Genomic DNA, 27,992 nt, shown 5'->3' on the forward strand with positions numbered 1-27,992 from the left:
CCCGCCTAACCTTGGTCACTCTGAGGACGGTTTTGAAGGCCCATTTTCAGGAGAAGGACGCCACGGAAGTCTACCAAGAGCTGTCGAATATCAGCCAGCTGAAGAACGAAACAGCGCAAGCATTCGTCATGAGGGCACTTGACCTGAAACAAAGGGTTCTCCTCGCATCTGAGGACTCCACCGCTGGGTTGAGGTATGACCCCCACCTCGTCCAGAGCATGTTTTCAAACTGCTTTCAAAACAATTCTTACCAAAGAAGTGAATGCATTCCAGGTTTAGGTTTATTTAATCATTTGTGTTTCGGTTTATGGATACAAACAGGGATTAATCAAATGATATGTAGTTGCGTTTATTTGATGAAATCAATTGTATTTTAAATGACTGGTTAATGTTAAGCTATAAGGTTGCTTTTGTTAAAGGAGAATTTTACAGTTAATTATGCTTACTACAAAGGAATACTAAGATTGATTGTTACGAGTAAGTGTCATAATTAACCTTGATTTTAGAGACTCTTTGAGGTATAAATCAAGCATCATAAAATTGAGCAAGGTAAATTATCAATTACACTGAAGAAGAATTAGATGTTCATGTCAGCAATTTGCATGTGTCATTCACGTTGTGTTGACGAAAAGAAGTATTGATAATTATTTGGATTGCGATTTATATGATCATTATTGAAACTCGGTATGATTTATACCAGAATAAAGAGAGACACTTTCATCCCTGCATCCATCTTGACTGGACGTGTGTTATCTTTCTCTGCATACAGATCAAGAGTGATATTGGAGTGTGAATTCAACCCAGTTACCCGAGACCCGGGTAACAATAATAATAATATCATTATTAATAATAGTAATAGCAATAGTAATAATAATAATAATAATAATAATAATAATAATAATAATAATAATAACAATAATGATAACAATAATGATAAAACTTGGCAGTTCCTAGTTCCATTATACGTGGATCATTTCGCCCTGTTCGAGAGCGGACTTCTTTAAGCCCGGCAACCTTGCGGTTCGGACGGTTAACCTGTCCCGCGCGCCGATTTTGTCCTTACCGTGTAGGCTGTCTGCGTTGACAAGGGAAACCGAGTCCGAGTCCTCTTCGTGGTGGCTTACGACGACTTTTGGGCGGTGTCCTCCCGATTCTCGACGGGTAGCGTTCCGAACCTGGAGGAATAAATCCCGACCGGGAAAAAAATAGAGACGAGATGATGTAGGTTTTTCTTTTTATGATAAAATACATTGGATGAGTCTGATACAAACAAAACCAGACATCAAAAAGTAGAGATGGAATGGCTTCAAAGGACGTTTTACGGTCTGCACACGGCTTTGACCTTCTTTCACAAACCATCTCTTGGTTACCATCCTATAATACTTTTCGCAATGTATACAACACACTGCCCATGGGTCTGCCAGAGTTTAATGGGGACAGCATAAAATGTGCTATTAAAGGGGAGTTGAGATAATATGACAGAAGGGGACTATTTTCTTCCTTGTCGTGAACATCACTCTCCGTCGGCGATCGTCGATGTAATCATCCTCAAGCCCCTTTCGTCGTCGCACGAGTGCAGCATCGTGATGCTCTAGGATCTTGAGGCTCCAGTCAGCCTCAGGAAAGCGTGGACGTTGTCGGCCGCGTGCTCTTTTGCCTTTTACAAATTCCTAGAAGGCTATATGCTCCGTCTGCAGGCTTTTTCGGCCGGTTTATTACAGGATTTATACATGTTGATTATTATACAGTGTATTCTTTGTTAAAAGCTCACTACTTCTAATATACCATTTTACGTGCCAATATCAATGTAAGTTACTAGATACAGTTTCAAATGTGCACATTTTTACGTGTTATTTAGATTTGTGTGTTACGCACTTATCGATTTTGTACTGTAAGCCATAAGCAATATGGTTGTTTTTTTATTGCGATTTAGGGAATCAATAAACAATGTATATCATTATAATACATGTTAAGAATATTGAATTTCATACTGTTTACATATCTAAACAAGAATGTCTTGAAATACACGCTTCAAAAATTGGTACACACTTTACGTATCAAATTCCACTTAAGGCAAACATCAGTTCACGATTGAATAGACTATCCCTCTACATTTTGCTGACTCCATGCACATAACAGACAGATTATTAATTTTGTGCATGCTGTGCATGTTAAGTATTGTTTCCTCCCAAATTAGATTAAAGCATTTCGGACTCTGTGTGTGTATATTGTGTATATTTTTTTTGTCAGGTCTTCCTTGTTCAGTCTAACTTTCATCCCCCCCCCTTTTTTTAAAATCTATCTTACAGTTAGTTTCATTTGTCCCTTCTCTTTCCTATTGGTCCATGTTTCCACATCATATTTGCCATACTTTCTTTGGTGTCCTCCCCTTCCGCGGGTTAACCAAGATTGATAAAGCGATGCGTGGATGACTCTATAATACTGTCAAAAATCCTCTTTTAAAAAAAAAATTTGACATCGTGTTGACCTTGCCCACACTTCAAGTGATAAGAAGATTGCCATTTTCGGTCGTGTGCTAGCTGTCACAGTGCGTATGTGGGGATGCGATCGTTGCATCCTTGATGGACATTCAGGGTCTTTTACCCGACCTTGCATCATGCATATTCCAATGGCAAGTACGTGCTTCTTTTAACTGTCTTCTCTGTCTGTCCGTTTGTATGTATGTATGTGTGCATGTAAGTATGTTAGTGTATGTATGTATGTATGTATGTATGTATGTAGCATATGTATGTTGGTGTATGGGTATGTAAGCCTGTATTATGCGTGTGTATCATAATGTGCATGATTGTGTGTGTATGTGTGTATGTGTGTGTGTGTGTGTGTGTGTATGTATGTATGTGTGTGTGTGTGTGTGTGCGTTTGTGTGTGTAAATCATATGTGTGTCTGTCTGTTTTTGCCTGCTTGCTTGACAGGAACTTTGGATAGTATGTACAAAGCTATGAGGGTTTTATGTGCCAGTTGGCTCTCGAATCATGCACAGGATCAGGGCAACGGTCCGGGGTAATTGCCCAGGGGGTAATTACCCTAGACCCCAAACGTGCGTTGGGAAGTAAAATACTATGTAAGCTGTTTCGTTGGCAAACTCATTTCCGAACGTTCTTACAATAGGGAACAGGATGACGCATTACTTTTTTCTTTTTTATTCAATGAACGAAATGAACTCAAATTACATCAAATCAAATGATGAATGGAACCTTAAATGAAGGCGAATGTTGCCCAGCACAGATTAATCCGTAATTTGCAGTCTCGAAGGCATCATTGACACTGTGAATGAGCATTGATAGAGTGCTCAATGTACTCCAATATGAGACATGTTCCACCTTGCCACGTGGCGTCTTCTGTAAGGTAGCATGCAGCCCTTAGAGTTCAAATGTACACGTGAGTGTGACATAACGCAATTTCGTAGTAATGCTCATTAGGGGGTTAGTTTGCTGAGCATTCGAAAGAGCGGAGATCTTTTCAGCCCTTAGACGAAGACAATGTGTGCTGATTGAGCGGATGATTTGGCAGGGGCGAAGAGCAAATTACGACAATTGAGACATGTCGGACGACGTCACAACCCTCACACACACTCACACACACACACACACACACACACACACACACACACACACACACAAACACACAAACACACACACAAACACACACATACACACACACACACACACACACACACGCACACACTTTCCGAGTCATTATGATTACCGTCTACTTACACAAAGCAGTAATTTCAGATTATTACGCTAAAGGGAAGTAGCTACAGCATTTCCCTTGATCCCGCGGTTTTGTCTAGATGTGAATGATATTAATGAATTGCACTATCGGGTCATACAAAATCAGGATTTTAAGTAATAAAAGATAGAACATGCTTAGTTCCTTATCTAATTCGCAGCAATACTACAAGCTGTCCATGAGCTAGACATTGAAAAAAAAGTCATATACCCAAAGAGCCATACGGCCCACGAACTCGACACTAGGCAAATAAAGGCCATAAACTCGACACTAAGTGAAAAGGTCCACCACCTCGACACTACATAATAAGGCCCCGTGATGTATTGTCGAGTTTGTGAGCCTTATTTGCCTAGTGTCCAGTGCTCGTGGGCGATATGACTTGATCGTGGGTATCAAGCTCGTAAGGTGCACACCGAGTAGTATACCTTATGAGTCGTGCAGCCCACGAGAGATAGACACAAGGCGAATAAGGCCAACGAGCTCAACTTTCGGCAAAAGGGGCTCGTGGATCTTTTTCCCCCTAGCGTATATCTCGTGGGCCTGTTTTACATGGTGCCTAGCTCGTGGGCTGTGTGACTCGTGGGCGTATGATTCAAGGACTTTTTTTCCCAATGTCTAGCTTGTGAGATGAACCCATCATGTATCATGGAGACATTCGTGCAGGGTCAGGACAGTTGCTTTACTTGAGTGAAGGAAAAGCAAAATGAAATTTCTGACATCTTGAGATTGCCCCTTCAACACCCTGCTTATTAGCCTAGAGATCTCATGTCCATGTGAACAGTACCCACCACTGATCTCTATAAAAAATTGAGATCAGTGGTACCGACTGCGACATCCACGGTCCTTCTCAGCAGAAGCACGCCATCTGGCGTCCGCAGCCTTGCAACATGAGTGCACACAGACACACAGACACACAGACACACAGACACACAGACCCACTGCGGATCTCATGCATACCTCGCACCTGCCTCGAACCGTTAAAGGGGCATTCCGGACGATTTTCATAATTTCACATCATGCAGTACATAAATCAACAGCTCCATGTATAGATTCGTGGAATTTATTGTGGTCCTTGAGCAGAGAAACCAATGAACTTAAAATCTTAAACAAATTACACTGAACAGTGTTGATGACATCAGAGCCTCATATATTTCAGAAATGTAGCAGCGTAATTCCATTACAATACCACTTGCTCAACAAGTTCACCTGTGAAAAATCTATGCATGCCTTCTTCTTTTGTTCTGCTTCCTTGAGCCCCAACCCATACATTCTTATGGTGAGGCTGCCATGTCATCATCCTTGTTCATTGCAATTTGTTATAAATTTTGAAAACATTTTCATTCCTCATCCAAATCACTATAAATTCTGAAACTCTGTACTCAGTTTAACTAATTTATAGTTGTTCAAATGTAAAAGTCTGAAAATCATCCGGAGGTCCCCTTTAGTGTTGATTCAACAACTCAACAATATCTGCCATCGAAAATGCACTGCCACTCATTAAGTCCCGTGATTCTCATAGATTTCATTCTATGAAAAGCAAAAACCAGATTCTTATCAAAAAGAGACCATTACTGAGCTGGAAACTACATTAAGCATAATTATACAGTGCCCAATCAATGAGAGTCATTGGAGCAAAATGATTTAGTAGTTCAGTGACCATTTGAATTAAATTCAGCTTCAATTCACTAATTCTACATCATGTAGAAAGTACCGGAACTAGTTGTGTGTCATAATGATGTCTGGTTTGGGTTTGCGACTGATACGTTGCTTGCGCACACAAGTACATGTATATCTTTCATATCAACTTTTTTGTTGTATTTCTGTCCTGGAGGTTATATAAGATAATTATGTTATGTATGTGTATAACTTACAGTCATTGTATATAGGCCAATGTATAAGCAAAATGCGAAGAAAAAATCGTCTCCGGTGGACGCCCAATTGAATGAAACACTGATATTTAAACGCCCATGGTTTTTTACACAGACATTTCCAATTTCGTTCAAAGAAAGTGTCGATGCTCTGCTGCCTTGGTTTCATGTCTTACAGCGCGACCACCTCGAAAGACTTCATTATCCAGTAACCCCCTCTAGACTACAGCGAAATGAAAATTATTGATTTTTGATAATAGCACAGTCACCATCTGGCAACAAGAGACTTAACCCGTTCCATACGGGAACCTGGTGGCCTGTGTATTAAGTCTATGGAGATTTCAGAATTTAGTATGGAACGGGTTAACTGAGCTGGAAATGCATTTTACAGCAAATTGGATGATTTTTTTCCCCCTGCTGCCTCGACGCCAAATCAGCGCGTATTGTCGTTGGAATTACAGTAAATAAGGAATCACGAAAATCTTGTTTGGGTCAGCGCGATTGCGGGAGCCTTGCTCTCACTCTCTTTATTCTTTCCCTTCTTCTTCTTCTTCTTCTTCTTCTTCTTCCTCCTCCTCCTCCTCCTTTTCTGTCAAGGAGAAAATCATTTATTGCTGCAGGCAAATTGTGGATATTTAGCATTGGTAATGGTTGGTCCTTCGGTGGGTTGAACATTAGTGTTCTATTTAGAGGAAAATTTGTCGAGTGCTCATTACTGAGGGTCTTTAAGATTCCATATGTGGAAAGGGAGGTTAGTTTAAAAAAGAGGGATTGCATATTTATGGAACGGCTGCGAAAATGTTTGATATACAAGACAGAAAGGCAGGAAATTGCAACGATTCATAATTTCCTCTCAACGATGCGATACATATCGCCTAAAGGGGAAAGAAGGTCGGACAGATTTAAACCAACAGACAGCGTCCATACCAGCAGACGAGCAGCACTAAACACTGGATAGAACAACGACTCATACAGTGTGTATATTGTACTAGTCAGCCCCCCCCCCCCTCCCGAAGTAAAGTAAAACAGTCGAAAAACTTTGGCATACATAAGGCATGGCATACATAAAGAAAAAGTAAAATATGTCTAAAGAATTTATGCGTATGAAGATATCATTTTTATGCACTCGGCGTGAATCGTATACCAAGGTATAATCGAATTTAGCAGATTCGTTTTCATTTCCAATGGCAGTTGACTTTTGATGAGAAAAATAGTAACAGGGATCGTAAGTTAATTGTGATCTGTGTTGTTGCGTGCAACGCCCCTAGGATATCAGACTCGACAAACACTTGGAAGTACATGTATTTCATCTTATTGCCTGACATCTTATAGGTGGATATCAGACTTATCCATGTACACAAACTACACAAAGTATGTCCTCCACATAACCTACATTACTATTTTCATCTCAAATGCTGTTTGCGTGAAAAAAAAAAAAGAATGACCAAACGATAGAAATATTCTTGTATCTAATTTGAATCTTGAAGACAGAGCAGTTGTAAGTTCTTTGCATACATTTAATGACAATTGAGCAGACATGACTGTGAGAGACCTACACTGTACGGAGGTTTTGCCAAGATCCTCTATCATCGCACAATTATCAAACAATACTTGAATTGGCTGTTCTGACACCATCTTGAGGTGAAGTGCATGGCATACGATTTTAATGATAGATATACACAACAGTTGATAGGGATTTGATATCTTACCGGTAATTCAGGGGAGTGGTATGGCGAGGGAAGTGGCGAGGGGGGATACGACGAAACATCCTGCCCCTGGTCTGTTGGCGGTAGGGATAATTGGAGTGTGTTCGTCAAGGCTCTGGGGTTGCCGCCCTCACCCTGCGAGAAAGTCTCGTTCATCATGCGTCCGCTGTTTGGCACAGACAACATCGTAGGAGCCAGCACGGATGCGATCACGTCCGGATCCGATAGAGGGCGCCCTGTGGGTAAGGCGCTTTTGCTTCTGGGACGCGGCGGCGTCATTGTGCCGTCGATGCCGAAATCTTTAGGAGGCAGCATGCAGTCCAGGCTGGCCTGCTTGAAGAGCTTGCCCTTCTTCCGCCGATTGTCCGGGGACCCGCGCCCGATCGACGGGAACACTCGATGAAGCAACGACGGCGAGTTGTGTTCAGATTTTAGCGCCCTCTCCGAATTGCACTTGTCACAGATTTCCGAGATGTCCGTCTGCACGCTCATGTCGTGCTTCCCGACGCCATCGCACTGCGTGATCACGTCCCGTTGCCATGGGAACCTGACACCGTGACTGTCGCCGACGATATCGAGCTGCTCATACATGGAATCCTCGTCGGACTGGAGGTCGGGTTCACCGTTGCGCTGCTGCTGCTCCTCCTTGGGGACGGCCAGGGAATCGTTGTTGTTCTCGCGCTCCATGTCGTCCGTCACGAAAGGCACGCCGTTCGTGTGCTCCACCGAGAGCTGTCCGGACGCGGGAGCTTTGTCCAAGGCGACGGAGGAATGCGGAGGGGGTCGTATCCCGCCCATCACACCGACCGACGATACTTCTCCGATGTCGACGCTTGCTCGAATTCGGCCGTTTGCCTTGTGCGGACCGTCGGAACTAAGAGAGTCAGATTTGGTACAGTCGGAGCTCTCTGCATAAACCAAACCACGTTTGAGATAGATAGTAAGAAGGAGAAGAAGAAAAGGGAAGGGGAGATGGGGGGAGAGAGAAAGAAACATGTATTAATCATTCAATGTCGTAGCTATTACTTTTTACATTTGATTTCAATCTGCGAGACGTACACACTTCTTTAAATTGATTACTTGACATAATGATTGAATTATGATTTGTTTTTTTGGTTGTTTTTTTGGCTGATAAAGATATAAATAGTAACTTCGGTACCACGGTTTAAAGTCCCTCTGAAGATCATGAATATCATGAAAACAACCTTTGCTTATTCACAAATATGCAGAATTCCGTTTCGCAGCAAAAGGTATGAAATCTATGGCATTTGTATTAAAGCTTGCAGGCTTGATTTCTGTGCTACACTGGACATTAATCATCAGCCTAGTTTGTACAAACCTTTACGACTGAGATCTGGAATGGAAACAATTTCTAGGTAAACTGAAATCGTCATATACTATATCAAAACGGCTTCACCCAATGGGAAAAAAAACCCCAAACAAACCGTAATTGAAGCACTTGTATTCATCGCAAATTTCGTTCAACACGTCATGCATCTAGAACAAATTATTGGGGTTTTTTTCTTTTAAGATAAATCACAAACTTCAACCTTAGATATTCTGATCTGACTTACGAAAGACAAACAATCTTTGAAACATGCTGATAAATCATCACCATTATCGCGAAACACAGACAAACAAAAAGCAACAAACACACAGACAATATACGTTTTAGCGAAAGTTATGCGAAATCCGATAAGCATGACACGCCTTCATGAAACACAGCAACGGCAGTTACTGCCCACTGCATCATAGGCATTATGCGCTGGTACCTTTATGAACAACAGATGGCGTAGTTTTAAACACGGGAATGAACCAACTGCACTGCAAGTTGAATGCTTTCCACGTAGCATTCATATCACAGGCATTCAACAGAAAACTCCTGGACTGCATGGTGAGTCCTAGAAAACCGAGTATAAGCACACCAAGAAACTCCGCTGCCAAGAATATTCACTGTCCGCACTCCGCAAACATAAAAAGGTTGAATGACGAGTCCGTCTTGGAGAAGGACAGTAAATAAGGTCGGGAGTCCAGAGGGGGAAATCATGGTGACATAATGTATCCGGCTTCAATGGCCAAACACAACCAAAGAGTGATGACCATGAAGACAGAAGACCTGCGCACATCACTCCTCCCTAACACACACGCGCACATAATACCTATTCATAATTATTCGGACGCGCCCAACCAGAAACACATTTAACCAACTCGATAGAATGCCGTGTGCATTTGCCTTCATATCCTTTTTTTATCCGTAATAACGCAAACTGCACCACTCAAAGCAGACCAATGAAAACAAAAAACAAAACTGAAAGAAAGATATATCCATTACATTAATAACGCGGTCACTAATTTCTCCTGAGAGAAACTAAGTACCCCATTATGTGAGTGCAATGTATTTGTCTGACTATTATCGTGAAAATACCTGTAAAAAATATTGCGATCTAACACAATCCTGTATCTTTGTGAATAATGTGTGGTATATGGTTGCGGGAGCCGGGCGCCTTTGAATGTTCTATACAAATAAATTACGTTATTAATTAGATTAATCAATTAAATGCTATTCATCATCATCATTATTCATCATTTTCTTGATTAAATCGTATGTAATGACAAGCGAGGAACAGCAGCGATTACTATTATTCCTCAAATCTACATGTATTGTTTTCTTGAAGCCCAAGTATTTGACATGTGGACGTCGATGGCTATAGAGTTCACATTCGAAGGTTTGATTGGCAAGTAGTGCTGGCATGTTTTCCTTACTTAAGCAAACATCAGATTCTGTGGAGATATCAAAATCATTCTCATCATACATTTTCCAAACATGGAGGTATTTTCTTTATAGCTTGGACGATATAACACCGCAGAAGAGTCAGTTTCTCTTCTTCCCAACAAGATAAATTTCGAACGATTGTGGCAAACGGTTAAATACACATTAGGACTTCTTCTGGTCGTAATCTGTGTCGATCGATACGAAATCGTTGACCGCGCAAACTGGAACGATAAAGAAAAAAAGCCCGGAGCTCAGCTAACAATCGTGCGCGCGTCCACCCTTCGAGAGTGCCAACATGTTGTGGTGACGCTTAACCAAACAGGCGCACAAATATTGGCACAGCAAACATTCCCTGTCACAGTTGGGGACGATTGATCCACAGACTCCATTATTGTATGTTTCAAAGAAAGAAGAACACGGGACACCGGGTGGTATATAACTGAGCTGTTTGGATAAATTTTTGTAGGTTAACTTGACCCGTTTGTTGGTTCATATTGAAATGATACTCGCGTGCATTCCACGAAGGACAAGGAACACTTTAACGGTACATGCTCCTTAACACTCTTGGACACAGGTGACTTTTAAAAGGTGACGGATCGTACATAATCGGGTGCAGTCGTTGAAGCAGAAGGGGGGTGGGTGTAAGTGGGTGGGTTGGTGGGGAGTAGGCGTTTGGAGCTGCTGGGTGCGTATAGTTCCATCAAGTTCATTGAAAATTCATATCTGATATACTTGCTCAATATAACCATTGTTTCGAAACATCGGTAAACTAACTTTAAACGAGTGATTAATCAAATAATTTATTAATTATTGACGTCACTGTTTTTTAAAAAATTATACTTTCCGACCACCAGACTTATTTTTTTCTTCAATTTGGATAAAAATTCAGAAAGTCGGCAGGTGAAAGGTCGTCTACAAAATGCAGGAAGGACGAGTTTGACAGCTGCCTGATGACGCCACAAGTTCACTTGTCACTCGGCTAAAAATAACCGAGAGAATGTGGGTTACCGTCAATGATCTCGGAGGAGGAGAACAAAAAGCCGGAATGTAAAGATTTTGAAATCAAAACATCGGGGCGCTGTGTATAGGCCGTGACCATGAGTGCCTCGGTGTACATTGACAAGACAAATATTTGCGCTTTATTATTTTTTGTCCCGTTCCAGATGCTGAACTTTCACGAAACCGGCAAAATAGTTGTATTTGGCGCCCCTCCTCTGGGCGGCTGCTAAACTACATTCATCACCGTCGCTATGGACATTACTCAACTTATCATTAGCATATCATATCATATCATATCATATCATATCATATCATATCATATCATATCATATCATATCATATCATATCATATCATATCATATTATATCATATCATAGAATAGAATATCATATTATATCATATCATATATAACATCTTATATCATATATCATACATATATATCTAATATCTACTGGTATATATTTATGTATATTGTCAACGCAGGAAAGGACTCATATGAGATCAGCAGTACTCATTGCAGGAAAAAATTGTATGTAATCCCTTTGTAGGCCTATATTTTGTCTCTTTCATTGTCAGTTTCAACAAACTGTCTATTATATCTCTTCTTACTTCAAAGAATTCAGCAGGATCATTTTCCAGTTAAGGCGTTGTTATATTTTAACACTACCTAAAGGAATTAGATCATGAGTTTTTTCCCTTTTTTTCTTTCCTCGGCTTTTGTTTATCTCTTTTTACATGACGTGACCATATGATTAGCCAGCTTTCTTTGTTGTCACCGACAACGGATGCATATAAGAAAAATATAGAAGCATATAGGCCTACATACACTTTGTTGTATCAACAGGATACAGACAAAGGTCATTCTGACTTCTTTGCGGTTCAAGTTACTGGAATATGACGAAATCTTTATTTTAAGTCTATAATGTTCTACACAGCTACACTTTTTTGTTATTATCAATCGAATTGCTCTCCCTTTCTGTTTTTCTTCTACAAACCACAGGGTTCTACAGGTGCGAGTCAAACACTACCAACTTCCAAATAACTTGAGGTAAGCTGTACTGTCAGAAAGAGAAAGAGAGAGAAAGAGAGACAAAAAAGGGGGCACAGATAGGAAAGAAAAGAGGAGGCGAAGAATGGTCGTTTATTTCCCGATTCCTATGTTTTCACCAAGCATTGTATCCTTTGTTCAGGGACGAGATAGAGAAAGGATGTTAAATCCTCCTCCACGAAATGACCTAGAAGGAAGGCCGTGTGATAATCCCCGTGAACCAAGAATCAACAGGCAGTATATAGGGAGGTGATCATGTTATGTGTCAGAGGGGAAAAAGTGCGAGGAAGTCTTTTTCTATGGCGTTTCATATAATTACGTTGCGAAAAGTCCCCTTGTTTATAACAGTTCGAGAAAGAGGCCTTAATGATAATCGCCGATGGTTTCGTGTACCTCACAATCCATATCCGACATATTCTTGCCGTGTTTACTTCTCCAAGGAATCGGTAGAGTTTTGAGGGTGGAAGGGGGATGGGGTGCGCAGGGGTGGTACTAAGGCATGATCCTATAATCAATGCATCTTTTGCCCGGATATCTTTACCTTTCAGGTGGTACGAAGACGTATATTACCCCCTTGTTTAGTGATTCATGTTCGTCCGAGAATTTGGGCCCAAAGGGAAGTTACCGTGATTGTTCGTCCACCAGAATGTAGTTCCTGCTCTCTAAGGCCACATTTTTTCTTATTTTCATTAACCTCCACGTTAATTGTCATATTTTCTGCTAAAAAGAACGCAGTCCAAAATGGATTTTCACTACCGGATCATATCCCCCCCCCCCCCCATCTGTTATTCGACAAAAAGGACTATTTTAAAGATTATAAGGACCTAAGAAAAACCGCAGTTATTCTCTTTAATGCAGATGATGTCGTCAACCACCATAAATACGAACAAAGTGTATCACCCAGCCATAATTCATGGAATATGTTTCCGGTGTTAGACTGCGTGATGTCGCAGAATGTAAGGCCGAATATCGCATGTCTATGAAAAAAGCACATGGCTTAATAAGAAGTGAATGCACGTGAAATACGTAAGAGTAATAATGTCATACTGATTACGATCTGCAGGATTTGGAAGAATTAGCTGTAGATTAATATGATTGGATTTATAGATGTAAATTAGAAACATTGCAAAACACGTACACACCTTGAGACGTAGTTTTTAACGTTTGTTTCATTTTCCATTTGAGAAGATGGCTGGATAGCCCATATTCAGCTGGTCTTCATGAGGTCCAAATGATGTATAAGACGGGACCACTTCTCCGGGTTAGTATTTGCTCTTTACGACGAATGAATGAAGCGCGATATTTTACGTGCATGAGTTGTGACTCTCTCAAACACGGGACCTCCATTTTTGCAACATACAAACGTCTTAATGTTTCGAAATAACTCGCAATAAGTTCAACAGATGAAAGAGACTGCCATCTTTACCCACTGCTAATTCATGAAAACGAATAAAGCTGTGTACATATTGTGTGTCGAAATATAAACGTAATAATAAGATAAAAGTAGGAAATATGAATTCTGAATAAGGGCGCACAGAGAAAGCGAGAAAATAAAAGAAAAACATTAGGAATAGAGAGACGGTCGAGAGTGGGAGTGTAAAGATAGTGCAGGTTGTATAATGGGTGTGTATGTGTCTGCAATATCAGTAACTGTGTAAGGTTCTTCGAGGACATTGATTGCGCGGGTCTTTTATACGTTTACGTATGCCCGTTTGCCAAACTAAGAACTATAAAATATTGTATTTTCGAAAGGACAATGAAGGTCCGTACGAACTCTGTGTCTGACAATGATGTCAATTTCAACCTATTTCTGCAACTTTTTTTTTCTCAAGAATGCAATGTACAAACGAAAATACAACACAGATCTTTTGGCGAAATAAAATCTTCTATTATAAGGGACATTGAGTTTTGCAGACAAATTCAATTCAATCATTTACATATGAAATAGAGTAAATTGTTGCATTTTCTCTTCTGTGACATGTGCCACGTTTCTGCGGCCGTCACAATAAACATACGTAATACATTACAATAAATATACGTACGTGTATATCATACGTCACAATAAACATAATTAGTTGGAACAATCCTAACCCATCCGCGGAAACGCACGGTCCATCCATTGCCAACATTAGTTCATCACAGAAAACCGACCGGTAACAGCAGCCATTCTCTGTAAACATCATAGATCCCAGAAAACCACACTTCTGTGCGTGTTTGCTCTTCTATCTGTTTATCACAACTTTTACAATTAATTCTTGATGTTTATTTATTCATTTGTTTATTTGTTTATTTATTCATTTATTCATTCATTCATTCATTCATTAATCTATTCAGTCTTATTTTATCCGGTAAAGATGTTTCATCAAGTAAAGCAAAACTTTTGTGTGTTTTTTTTTTATTAGAGCGCCATTATGTAGTTCTTGCTTATATCTTCACAGCCTCCTTTTTTTAGACCTACCTGAATTCAAATCAATTCTTAAACTAGATATCTAAATTTACAAGATTAGACTTTCAGCTTTGATATCTTGCAAATTCTTTACAGTTTTACATCTTCTAATTTTGCCTGCACTTGACTAATTCAACCAGAGCCATCTTATTTGTCTCAAACACAAGATAAGATTACAAAGTGAAATTTAGAGTTGGCGGTGCATATCTAGGAAATGATAATAATATTCGCAGCAAAATCACACAAGGGCTCGATGGGTTAATGCCAGATACCAGGTTTGTGGATACTGCTGTTTGATCCTATTTGTTTGGGGGGTGGGTGGGATGGGGATGCGACACGAAAAGCTTTACTTCAGATTTGATCTGAATAAATGTTGCAGAACTGCAAAAAAGTCACTGATCTACTTTAGATGACATGTTGGGATGAGAAAACAATGATTGATGAAAAAAAAGAGAAAACCGCAGAGAATTCTACTTTTCTTTTTTCTGTCTTTCTCCTTCCCTCTCTCGATTTCTTATTCTCTGATAAACACACCCACACGCACACACACATATACACACACACACAATCGCCCTTGTCCCTCCTCTATGCCTCTTCTTGTACATTATATTTTGTTTACAGATCTATCACTTTTCTATGTCTACACTATCTGTCGTTACATCTTTCCTGATCGTCCGATCTACTTCTCCGCTTTTCTATTCCCTCCGTCGAGCGACTAACCTTGGGGTAATTGTTGTGACGGTCGAACAAGTCAAACACAGAAAGTGATGACAAAAAGTGTATTAACTTGTCAACAGCTCGTCGTGTGCAGCTTGCTTACTGATGAAGCCTTACAAAATACAGTGAGTGTCGTGTGTAAAGACGCTTCACTACCAGTCCTTTTTTTCTGATTCGGGATTAACGTTCGCTACAAACTTCAAAAATCCCATCCTCTAACGTACTGTAAATGTACACAGAACAGCGCTGCAGTCTCATATGGCGTCAAGGAAGGAACGGGGTGGGGTGGGGAGGAGGTATTAGGGAGTGGGGGTGGGGCAGGAGATATTGTGGAAGGGGATAAGATTGATGTGGTCAGAGGTAAGAAGTTCAAATCTATTATGCCTCCAAAATCACTCAAAAAGTTGAATCGCTGCATGGAGCCTAGAACTATAGCACGATTGTCACTAGTGAGTTGCATGAAACGAGTGTGTTCCCCCCCCCCCCCCGCAGGAAATGACTATTTCTTGATAAGACAAGCGCTAAGCTAAATACTTCCTGTATTTAGAGAACAAAATAATGCAATGTCGATGCTCAACATAACGAAAATACAGGTCCAGTGGAACGCTACCTTTGTCTTACCACTCTCCCCCTACCCTCCCCTCCACATTAATTGACTGCTTTCGTCTCCTACTCGAACTGATTGTGACATGCATCATTAGGCCTCCCGCTCAGCATTCCAGGCAACGAGACGTAAGGCATTATGGGAGTCAGACAATCTGGGCGTGTTTTTCTCTTCTGCTTATGTATATTGAATGATTTTTATTATGTCAAAACAAACAACACAAACGCACAACACACGCACACACACACACACACACACACACACACACACACACACAATTTTGCTCTTGAATTAATGAATGATCTTCTCTTTTGCGTATCGCAAATTCTGCTGGCATGGGAAGATAAATGGACAGATTTCGATCGCCGCATTCTCCGGGAAATACGTTGATTCCCTATTTTCCATGAAGCAGTATACTGGCTATGTTCCAATCTAAATTGTTTTGTGTTTACAACTCCCAACCCATCCCAATATTGGCTATAGGCAAATGAGTATTGAGAAACATTTTCTTTGTCCAATAATTGATAACTTTGAGTCAATCAAGCTGCCCTTTTACGATCTTTGGATGAAATACCTGATATATACTAGGTGTCTTTGTTGGTTGCGCACCTGTTTTTGCTTTACACGACAATATATTTTTGCTTCCGATGTTTGTTGTTTATACATAATCATTTCCCTGCTTATTCCTGCTCCAATGCGTATTCCAAGTAAGACTGAGACGGGATAACGGATTGGAATATGTTTCATCCGTGTGGTATGTCGAGGCCAGCTTTTATGACGATAATGACAAGAGAATTATCATGCACGTGGATGAACTATATAAGTAATTAAGTGATTAAGTTAGATGTCAGATATCGAATAACAAACAAAGTCATCTGCACGCCATGATGATTTGTTCCATTTCTTTCTGCAAGGAGCTCCAACGTGTTGCCCACCTGCCAACGGGAAAAGAGCAATCCCCTCTGGAATGAATCGTTAATATCTCAAGCGTGAACAAACCCTCCCTTCTTCGCCTCCTAAACATTTAAAAAAGGGGGCATTAATAATCTCAAGCGAAGCGATCTCGTGCGATTATTGAATGCCGTGCGGACACCCGCGTTGCGTAAGACTCTCGATCGTACAATTAGCGCGTTCCGCACCAGATGTGGGTCACTGGCTATGCGCTATAGACCGTGTTTGGGCAACGTTTTAAGAGTCCATTGGCGTATATTATGAATGTTGTATTGAAAAGCAAGTGCATCAGGAGTTCAGTCACACAAAAAAAGCTATGTCCCATGATCTATCTTTTGCTTTAGTGGGGAAAAACTAATTATCCAATGAGACTCGAACCCCATTACCCTCTACTTGGGTACCTCGATTTGGGCCGCAGCAGCACATAAACCCTGTTAAAGGGGATGGCTAGTAACTGATCAGTGGGAATCAGTGGGAATGCTGGAGGATGATTGTTCCAATCCTTGTGGGATTCATTTAAGAGTACATTATATATCTATTGTTGTGTGAAAATTATTTGCTCCAGAATGGTCTCATATTCAAGTAATGTGCAGTTTAATGTTTTCAGGTTAGCGTGCCTAGTCAGTGACGGGGCATTAATCTGCACATTACTTGAATATGAGACCGTTCTGAAGCAAATAATTTTTACACAACAGTAGATAATGTACTCTTAAATGAATCCCACAAGGATTGGAACAATCATCCCTCAGCATTCCCACTGATTCCCACCGATCGGTTACTAGCCATCCCCTTTAAACTCAGAAAATATCTTCATGAGAAAGGAACACCTTGGGGAAATCTCGTTTCTCCGTTTCACTTTCTAAGCATGATATTCCACCTGATGAATTAATTCAGTTCTAAAGAAAAAATTGAGAGAAGAATGATTGGAAAGTGAAAATGTGAGGGAGAAAAAGAGTGAATTGGGAAAAGAATTTTGATCTCGGCCAAGTATGGAATAGTTTAGTCAGGGATCATGTACATCCCATGAGAGAAAGGGAGAGATATAGTGCAAGATCTTAAAACGACTGACATGACAAACTTGTCGACTTTTCTTCCTGATTTTCACCGACTTCAAAACTGAAGAACATGACGAAGATGTTCCGACTGACATAGAATGTAAACACAAGGAATGTGGGTGGGTGATCATACATGAGACAAAGTCCCCCTTTCCCATACCGCCGTGTTAGTTTACCAGGTTAGTTGTGATATCTCTAGTAAATACGCTTTAACCCATGCAATGATTCGAATTAATTCTGCAACCATAAAATGCCAATCAGAGTAATCATGCCAAATACGTCGTCAAAGAGTCAAATATACACTGTCTGGTAATATGTTTGTCTACGACTAACGTTAATATTTGTCGATATAACCTAGGCAAGACCCATTCGGCCTTGTGTTCTTGCTTTGAGCGCATTCTATTGTTGATATAGAAGTATGTGCCACGCATACGCTTAATTTACGTTTAATTAAAATGAGCAAAACACAATAAGACCGATTACATCATTTTCTACTGTGCCTCTCGCAGCACTGTATAAGTCAAACTGATTATGATCGCTCTCTCTCCTCCTCCTCCTCCTCCTCTCCTCTCTCCTGTTTCAGTCAGAATGCAAATAATAAAAGAATATTGACCAAGCGTCTCAGCTAAATTATATTGCCTCATGTGATTTCTCGTCCATTGTTTCCGTAGATTGGAGGTCAGTATCGTTTACGAGTATACAATAGTCCGGGACACTATCTATGTTGCACAATAAACAATCGTAAGCTCGGACCATGGGTAAACGTTCTCGGAATGAATGTTGCCGATTTATATACCCCATGCGACAACGTTGCATTTGCCAAAGAAAGATAAAAGCTGTGGTCTGCATCATAAAAAGAACGATGAAAACTCCCAATACTTCTGGTCATCAAGTAACTTATTCATGGTCATCCACTAAAGCAGTTATTCAATGGATTTTGATATTGCAAATTCACTGCTTGTTGTTTTACTGAGGAGGGAGAGTATGACAATACCTGAATCAAATGGAATCTAATGATGCAATAAGAAATTGCATCTCCATGAAACAAGTTATACGTTCAAATTTCAAGCAAAATGTATCCCTATATCAATATCGTATTTTACTCGCACGTATATGCCATTTTATTGTAATGATGAAAGCACTTTGAAGCACCGTCGTGTCGTTATCGAACTAACCATCACAGTGTATAGCCCTCCACGAGCTGCTGCAGGGATGACCCATTCAAGGTTCAAGGCAGAGAAGTAAATCGCCAGGAAAGTAAAGGTTTGCTGACCCTTTGCATAGCTATATATATATATATATATATATATATATATATATATATATATATATATGCATTCTATTCAAAGCACAGATATCACCTGAAGATGGAATAGATAAATGATCACCGACGAATTCAATAAAAACGCTGCATTTTAGTGATGATTGTCAAAGGTCGAATTCACGACGGGACAACGAATTCAACGAAGATTCTGTTGAAGTTGTTGTCACTTGTACATTCAAGTACTGCATTAATCTAAATAATGTTCTTTTCTAATCAGACGAAAAATGAGATGGAACCCATACGTAGGTGGTATAATCAAAAGCATGTTCTGGGGCAATAAAGAAGCAGCAACGCACTTTGCCCCTGTAGACAAAGGAACAAAAATAGCTGTATGTCACAATAAGCCGAGGTACACGTGTACCTGTCATGTGTATGTTTTGTGCCGGTAGTCAAAGATAGACACCCATCGCCAATGTAACGTCTTCGGGATTTTTTGTTAAGTTTTCTTCTTTTTTTTTTTAGTTCAAATTTTAGTTTTTGTTTTAGTTTTATAGTTTTAGTTTTAGCTTTGTTTTGTTTTGTTTTGTTTTGTTCTCCTTTTAAGGCTGCAAATGTCCATCATTTTGTTTTTCTTAGCATACCGAAAGGAGTATCCAATTGACAGATAACGATGACATCACAAAGGGCGTTGGTGAGGCCCCGTGTCTGTTCGCATTGTTTGACACAAAGACACAAAGAAGGGGGAAGAAAGCAAGCAAAAAAGAAAATAAAAGACAACAAAATCTAATAAGGTGTCACTCGTGTCTGGCGGCGTGTTCAACTTTACCCTAGTCTGACTTCCAGTCGGCCTGCTCGTACTAATTTCCTCCCCAGAATAACTCTAACGACAATTGAAGTAGCAAGGTAGCAGGTTTAGCTGGATGGTCCTTCGGCAAAGGCAGCGACTTCGTCGAGGGCGGGGCATTTTGTAAACAAAGGTACAGTTGGCAAAGGGTCTGAAAACCAGACTAATCTTACCCAGGAGTCTTCTGTCAGTGAAGGCGAGGAATGGGTCACATGATTAAGGTACTAACTCTAACTTTTGATTGGGGGGGGGGGGGCAAAACAAAGAAAACAACGAAACCCGTATATTAGACTTATTGAAGCTACATACATTTGTTTACGGCAACCCATATGGTGGACATCAGAACGATATTAAATTTGTGTTCAAAACGATGTACTCGAACACTGTGGACTGTCATAACAAATATCAGAAGTTACCAAAAGACACTGTAAGTGTTTGTTATCATGCGAAATTTTCTTGAGATATTGCCACAACTAAGATGAAAAAAAAAACAAACATCACAAGTAGTGGGTATATGCGTATCTGTATTTTTCTACTTGTTCCTTCTATTCAAACGACGAATTCTCGTCACGGTTATCATGTCGAATGATGGCCGGACCCCCACCCCTCCCCTTTCTCTCTCTCCCTCTCCACCACCCCCCCCCCCCCCCCTCTGTTTTTTTTTTCCTTTTTCTTGTTTCCCCTTTTCTACTTTGTCTCCTTTTCTGTTTTCTTCTTTGTTTTCGGGTGTGATATTCATAGTAGTTTTCGTCATCAAACATTTCAGAGCACGTTATTTGTCGAAAAAGTCACCAGGTGCGGCTAGAGAGTTTGTTTCTGTATCTAGCCTCATATTGTCAAGGAAGGTGGTAGTTCACACCTCGATTTATCTTTCAATGGCACGAAATTCCACTCTTGGTATGGTGTTACTTCCTTAGACTTGTTGACAACGCGGGTTGACTTTTATTACTTGAAATACCCATAACCTCAATCGTTGCTGGGTCGCTTCTTTTTAAATTGTAATAAAGAACTGATGTTTTCGTTTCGCACTTACTGCGTGTCATCTTCGTACCTGGTTGGGACGAATAGCGGCGGGCATCGTATATGCTGTCAATTCCTTGGGGCGCTATACCACCAAACGTCTGTTGCTCTTTGCCGTTCGTATACTATTTCTCGACCGGAGATGTATCTTCTCGTATATTATGCGCACCTAATGTTATCGTGATCCTTACTTTCGATTGCCATTCCATGGCATATAACCCAGGGTTGATCATGCGAGCGGGGTATGGTTTGGGAGGAGTTGTGGGATGGGATCATTATGAGTCGGTATAGGGGGAGGCTAATATGAATGGGGGGGGGGGGGGAGACATGGAATGGGGTGTCGGGATTCAGGTGGGGTGGATTTAAGGATGCAATGAGGTAGAGAAAGTAACCTAGGCCTATCTGGGAGAAGGTAGAGAGTGGTATTGATGGATTTTACCATTTTATTGTTTTTTTTCCAATTCAAAGGTTTTATTTTCACTTCTTTCAACAGAATGTACAAAAAGTATAAATTCGACATGCGTTTGAAGGAATGATACATAGATAGCAAAAAATAACATTTGTCAGTAGTCATTACAAAATGGGGCCTTTTTCATACAAACATATCTATACATTCTGCGAAAAAAGTGGAGGTACCTACTCAAAAGACTATGCTTGTACAATGTTGGCACCTCATAATTCTTTGTCTTTTCCCTTCGTTTCTTCGTTTCCTCATCTCTCTTATTCTCTCTTTCTTTTTCCAATCTGAAATCATTAATGTTATGGTTCTTGTTCAATCGTATGAAGAAATAACGGTTTCCGTGAACCCCTTTTCTCCTCGAAATGTTTCAACTCGATCACCAGCTTTTTTCTTCTTCGTCTCCGCCATTCGTGTATCGTTAACATGACATTGTTCTGTTTTTTTTTTTCTAGGAGTGATTCGTGCAGCCCCACGGGGGCGGGTTTTTTCTAAAGGCAAGAATTGCCCACGATTGAAACCAAAGTTTGACTCTTCTTTCCTTCCCACGTGACTTTGACCTCCCTGACTTTGAGATGTGTCCCTCGTGGGTTGACGTTTAATGTCGCTCGCATCTGTTACGGCTCCATACATGGCAGTCCCATCCCCTCCCCTATGATATACATGCACTGACAGCAGCTATACAATTCTACAGGCATATGCTCAAAATGACTCACTTTAAATGATTTATGTCAGTACATAGTGCATGAAAATAACAGTTACCGCGGAGAATAATGTTTCACTTATCTTGGAAATCCTTGGCTATTGAAAAAAAGAAATCACGAATGTGTTTTGATTTCGCACTAAAAGAAAAAGCGACATTCAGAGAAAGGCGTCTTTACAAAAGGTTGGAACATGCGCCCTCTGTGCAAATTATTCCATGAACATTTATAAAGGTTGACAACGTCTTACTGCGACACTATCAATTTTTGATCAAGAGGGGCTAATTATGTGAGACACCAGTCCTAGAACATTCCCCTTTATGTTTAGGGTCCCCAGTAGAATTTCGATCTTTCCCTGAACTGGAGACGGTGCACACATTCTTGCGATCGCTGGGGGTATCGGGACCAGACAGGATCGATCGATATTACGGCAGGTCGGACTCGAGTGCCAGTCAACCAGTGCAACAGGTGTGACGGACAGCTTGAGAAAGTGGACAGTAGATAGTGACGTGTTCTTTACAGAGCGCTAAGACCAGTATCGAATACTATATAGGTCTACCATGCACAATGTATGACAGGCTCATGAATAATCATTAGCATCATCATTCATCACCACCGTTATCATCATCATCATCATCATCATCACCATCGTCATAACGATAACACCATCGGCCAAAAATGATCACAACATATTCTATATCGATGAAAGAAAGTAATCATGAGAGAATAACGACATTAGCAGAAATTGCGATGATTGGAATATCACAGATTATGACAATGGTGATCAATGATTTTTAAAAAATGTTGTTGTAGGTATTACATTTGTGCAAAAACGTTATTTTCCGTGCAGACATTGACGATGTTCACATCTGATCTTAGGCAAGCAAGGCGCTCGTCCCAAAATGAACCTTCTTCTTTTTACACGTTTGCTTCCTAGAAAGTAGTACAGATTTGTTCGAAACAGTGTACTTTTTTTTTTGCAGATTGAGATATTTTTATACCGGATCTTAGATGAGCATGGTGCTCGTCCCGAAATGGACTTCCTTATTCTAAGGTTTGCTTCCTAGAAAGTGGTACAGATTCGTGCGAAACATCAGTCTTCTTGCAGATAATTAAGATATTTATACCTGATCGTATTGGCAAGCATGACGTTTGGTCCCAAAATGGACTTCCGTCAAATTGTTTTAAGGGTTTGCTTCCAAGAAAGTAGCATATTGCGTCCTTTTTGAATGCCTGCAAAAACAGGATTCCAGTCACGTATAGCGGTGCTTCTGAGTTTTCTTCTTTGCTTCGAGCCTACGTGCAAAGGGATGTTTTGTTTGTGAGGATGTCACGGATTGGTGTCTTTGCGCGAGACCTGCTTTCTCTTACTTTGTTTTTATCCTATTACCGGAAGAGGAAGAGTATACACAACAAAATACCCGTGGCCACTCAAGGCGAAACAACACTCGATGAGAGAACTGGCGCAATGGGCATTCGTCCGGAGAGCTGCGTGCAGCTGAAACTCTCTGGTCAACGTGTGTTATGGTCAAAATCAAAAGTCACGTCTAAATAGATTGGTCAATTATTCTGAAATTTCACCGAGATATATTTAAGCCACAAATACTTGTAACTGCATTCGTTTCCGTAGCAAAGAAAGCACCAAAAAGACACAAGGGTATGAGCCGCATGAAAAGGGTTAATACCAATAATGTGCCATCCTCGCTATAAACATTCAAATGATCTATACAAAAGCAAGGGAAATGTCATGTAAACACTGTGACGCTCCTGACAGTAAACAAGATTCTGGGCTAAACTCTCCTGATGCCACCGAAGGGCGTTCTTCGCTTTTCTCGCTTCTGCGTTAATAATATTTGAGAAGCGTGTGACGGGAGTCACTTTCTATCCAAACTGTTGCTGGCCGAAACGTTCCCGTGGAAAGTTTGCGAATCAAACAGTCGATATTTGCCCGCCACGGAAAACCTACACCCGATATTTGATCACCGCTATTATACCCGCGTAGAAGGGGGATACCATGTCCATTTGTCTACATGTCCTTCCATTCATACCTGACTTTAGATTTGATCAAGCACAAAGGGGGAGGCAGTGCCGCAGTGAAGTAAAATACCCGACCTGACAGATGGATACGTAAGGAGATCAGTCTCCCGCGTGACGACGAACTCAAGTGTTTGGAACAAGGAAACAATCGCACGAGAAAAAATAAAGGAAAAGAGATAATCGTCCCACGGTTCGGGAAAAAAACAACAACAATCGTTTAGATAATATACGGTCGAGAAGGTGAATAAAATTCTGCAAAGTCAGGGAAGAATATTTCCTGTCCAAAGTTATCCCTGATTGAACTGCATTCACCCTTAGATGAGAAAGAAAATTCGACTTGTTTGTGTGTTTGCTTATTCATTTATTCGTCATTTTACATTAAAAGAATACACAGAACAATATATTCGTCAAACATGAATAAAAAAAAATTAAAACAGATAAATTACCCATTTCTGATTCATTACGTTCTTCCATGGGGTCCAATGAATGGTTTACAAAAACAACTGTTTTTATTCATACTCTTCAGAAGTCGGAAGAACATCAGAAATCTATCGCTGATTGAACTGCGCTCATTCGTCAATGATGGCCGACCCGCGGGCCGACCACTGTGAATTCGAGGAATTACGTTTTCACAAGGCCGGGTGCACATCAAGTTCATCGCTCTGAGTCTGATGTTCGGTTTTCAAACCGAATTTGACTTCGAGTTCGAGTGTAACCATGGTAACAATGTATATCTTGACCGTATTTTCACCTGCATGCGTCATTGCCAAAGATGGACATTAACTGCAATCGTCCCTCTAGTTTTATTTAAAAACAATAAGATTTTGTGATACTTCCCTAAATTATGAACTTGTCATTCCAATTCACTGATAGGAGCATATTTTTGACATCTCCACAGGAAGAGTGTTTGTACTTTTAATTCGTCATGTAAGCATATAATCATGATTTCCACATAAGTGCCGCGAAACGATTTGAAGACGGGTCATTATCAAATCTTACTACGGAGCTCTCTTCTCGATTTTTCATTCTCACCGATATATCCCATGGTGCTTTGCAAATAAAATGCAATGTCTGACACTATATATACAACGCTTGTCATTTCAGTCCCAGCACGTTTTCTCCTCTCTGAATCTGTCCCCCCCCCCCCGAACTGCTCAATTTCTCATTCTAACAGACTTTGCTAAAACGACCCAACAGAATAATTCTCGTACTCAATGGACTTAACGTTCATTACGATTCTATAATAGCTAGGGATAGTCTCCCGCTACATTCAGCTGCTTTGTCTTGCCACTGTATGGGATTGGATATGATAGGACTTGATAGGGTGTGGTATAGGTTGTTGGGGAAAATTTCCATTGTAAGGATAATACTTTTAACTACGAGAATCGAGAATCAGGAGAAAAGTAAACATAGGCGATATTGATTCAGAGTAGTTTTTGTAAAAGTTCGTTTTTGAAGGATGACACTCTAAACAACAAGAATAAAATCAAGAGTAAAGTAAACATTGGCGATATTGATTCAGGCTTGTTTAAAAGCAAACAAGATTTTGCACCTGTTGTGGGTAAAATTTTTGCATGCGACCGTGTCAGGCACCGCGAACCCGTCACCGCAAAACTGTTCTCCTCAATTCTCGACGTTTTGAAAAAAAAAAAAAAAAAATTCAAGTCACGCACGCAGAACTCGCTGAAAATATCACTATCATACTTAGTAGAATCATCGTAAGAGAAACTAAAGCTACCCCAAGAATCAGTCATTGTGTAAATTGATCCAAAATGATAGCATTTCACGAAGACCGAAACGTTTGACTACTGTCTTTATCACAAGTTTAGGCGCATTCAGATAATCATTCTTCATTTGCCATTTTCCCCTATGCTAAAGCCTATAGGCATGCAGTGCTCTATCATGCTGTAGTTTCCTCTTCGGTACCAGCAACTTAACGTTGCTATCAGTCAGTGCTAATTGGACAATCACAGCAAATCACAGCGATGAAGGAGACATATACACGGCCCGTTGGTTACAAAATTGATAATCTTCCGACAGTTTGCCTCCTTCGACATCAAGCATTCAGATGCCATGTCATTTACAAAAGACTGTTGAATGCATTTTCACCACAGAGAAAACAAAAATGTCAATGTAGATCGACAGTAGCGTATATTCTTTTGACTTATAGTCGCTTTTGCAGTGAAGAGTCAAGACAACATATCTCATGTCCAGAGATTTGTTTAAAAGGGTCAAATATGCATTTATAAACTTATTTGACATAGAACTTCCGTTAGCACATTACTAGCTATACGATAAAAATGGGGGTAGGGGAGGGAAGTCACTTACCTATATGATCCCGTTTATCCAGAAAAGCGATCACCGAAAAACTTCGCCACCGTCGTTTCATGTTGTTGTCCCTCATATCACACAAACTGTTAAAGAAACACTGAAATCCACCAAAAAAGCTCCACCGGTGTTCACCAAATCTGTCGATAACTCACAGACCTCCTCCTCCGAAGGACAATACGAGCAATTTTGTTTCGGATTATTACTCGTTGTGTATATAAAGACCTTTATTATCTCGTCAAGATAGCATACTATATGGCAACTCAGCTGAAGAAAGCACTTTTTTTAATCCCTTCTATCGCCAGCAACACATAATTATGTTCGATGAAGTATGAATAGAGAGATAAACAGCCCAAACTGTTAAACCGATCAGCATTCTGCTTCGAAAAGAAACAGGTTGGCATCGGCCGCTTCCGAAAACCCGCCACACACACTCGCAAGCTGCGGACGAAACTGGGCATGAGACCGCGCTGCACGATATTATACCCTTACGAGACAAAAAAAAAAAATCTACACGCTACGGTGCTTCGGAAAAGCAGACGACACAATACGATCAGCACTCGAGGCTTCTTCTTCTTTTTTTTCAAAGGCTCTCGCTCAACCACCACCAACGAAAACAAGACATAACTGGTCTGACTATCCTGTCCAGAGAATGACATGTGTATCGCATTATGCTGTCATGAACAATCTCGCTGAAGCGGACTTACTGGACCAGTATTCTAATCCGAAGAATCAGCGAAATTGACTCGAGCAATATCCGAAAGTGCTGCTCCATTTCGCTCCCGTCAGAAGGCGAGTAGAATACATAATCCACCCAGCGTACCGGAGGGGAGATGGGACATGCCCCTTGGAGAACATTGAGAAGTGTTTCTATGCAATTTAGCTGCACAAGTTTTTATCAACCGTACTTCAAATTTAATCACTTGGAAGTCGTTTCTGTCAGCTAATGGGAATAAGTAATATCACATGGGTTGATCAGACGATGTGTCGTTAGTCTTCAGGCCAGCGAAAGGAAAGTGCGCCATCATATCCCTTTTCCGCAGCGAGCTGTGATCAATGTCGTCTGAGAAAGTAACGTTTCACGCCATGCAGTGACGGTGGGATGAAGAATGGTACGCTGTTACCATGGTGAGGACGAATGCAACAAATGGCGCGAAAGACTGACTCTCCAAACATGTGTCCAAAGACCCAAACGTTCCGAGGGGGGTTAAGGGGGGTTTCGGTAGAAAATGTAAGCAGCATCCCCCTCGAAGGAACCCCACGACTCACAAAACAACACCGAAAGGTAACGAAGCCGATAATCCGCACTTCAGTCTTAACAATACTAAACTATGGAGAACGCGCGCATAGAAACCTTCGCTAAAATGCCCTGTTAAGTTACTCGTGAGTACTGGTGAAAAAAACAGAAGAAGTTTCATGA

General features: G+C 40.6%; 1 protein-coding gene across 1 annotated transcript; it reads right to left on the reverse strand.

Annotated features, from left to right (window-relative positions):
• Positions 1 to 959: 959 nt before the first annotated feature.
• Positions 960 to 26,754, reverse strand: LOC139728499 (uncharacterized). The gene is made up of 3 exons (XM_071639440.1): positions 26,573 to 26,754; positions 7,332 to 8,236; positions 960 to 1,175 (listed from the first exon to the last, which is right to left on the reverse strand). The coding sequence occupies exons 1-3, from the start codon at positions 26,646 to 26,648 to the stop codon at positions 960 to 962; spliced, it is 1,197 nt and encodes a 398-aa protein (XP_071495541.1). The 5' UTR covers positions 26,649 to 26,754.
• Positions 26,755 to 27,992: the final 1,238 nt, after the last annotated feature.

The sequence above is a fragment of the Diadema antillarum genome, unplaced genomic scaffold (assembly GCF_040938485.1).
Source record: "Diadema antillarum isolate AM-2024a unplaced genomic scaffold, OU_Dant_1.0 scf00000019, whole genome shotgun sequence".
NCBI lineage: Eukaryota > Metazoa > Echinodermata > Echinoidea > Diadematoida > Diadematidae > Diadema > Diadema antillarum.

What these genes read in the sequence shown, in the direction of transcription:
- LOC139728499 (XM_071639440.1), bottom strand. Translation starts at nt 26,648, where the DNA reads ATGAGGGACAACAACATGAAACGACGGTGGCGAAGTTTTTCGGTGATC. An exon ending in GGATAAACGGGATCATATAG is followed by an intron (nt 8,237 to 26,572) that starts GTAAGTGACTTC and finishes TGGTTTATGCAG; the next exon opens with AGAGCTCCGACTGTACCAAA. An exon ending in ACCACTCCCCTGAATTACCG is followed by an intron (nt 1,176 to 7,331) that starts GTAAGATATCAA and finishes TTATTCCTCCAG; the next exon opens with GTTCGGAACGCTACCCGTCG.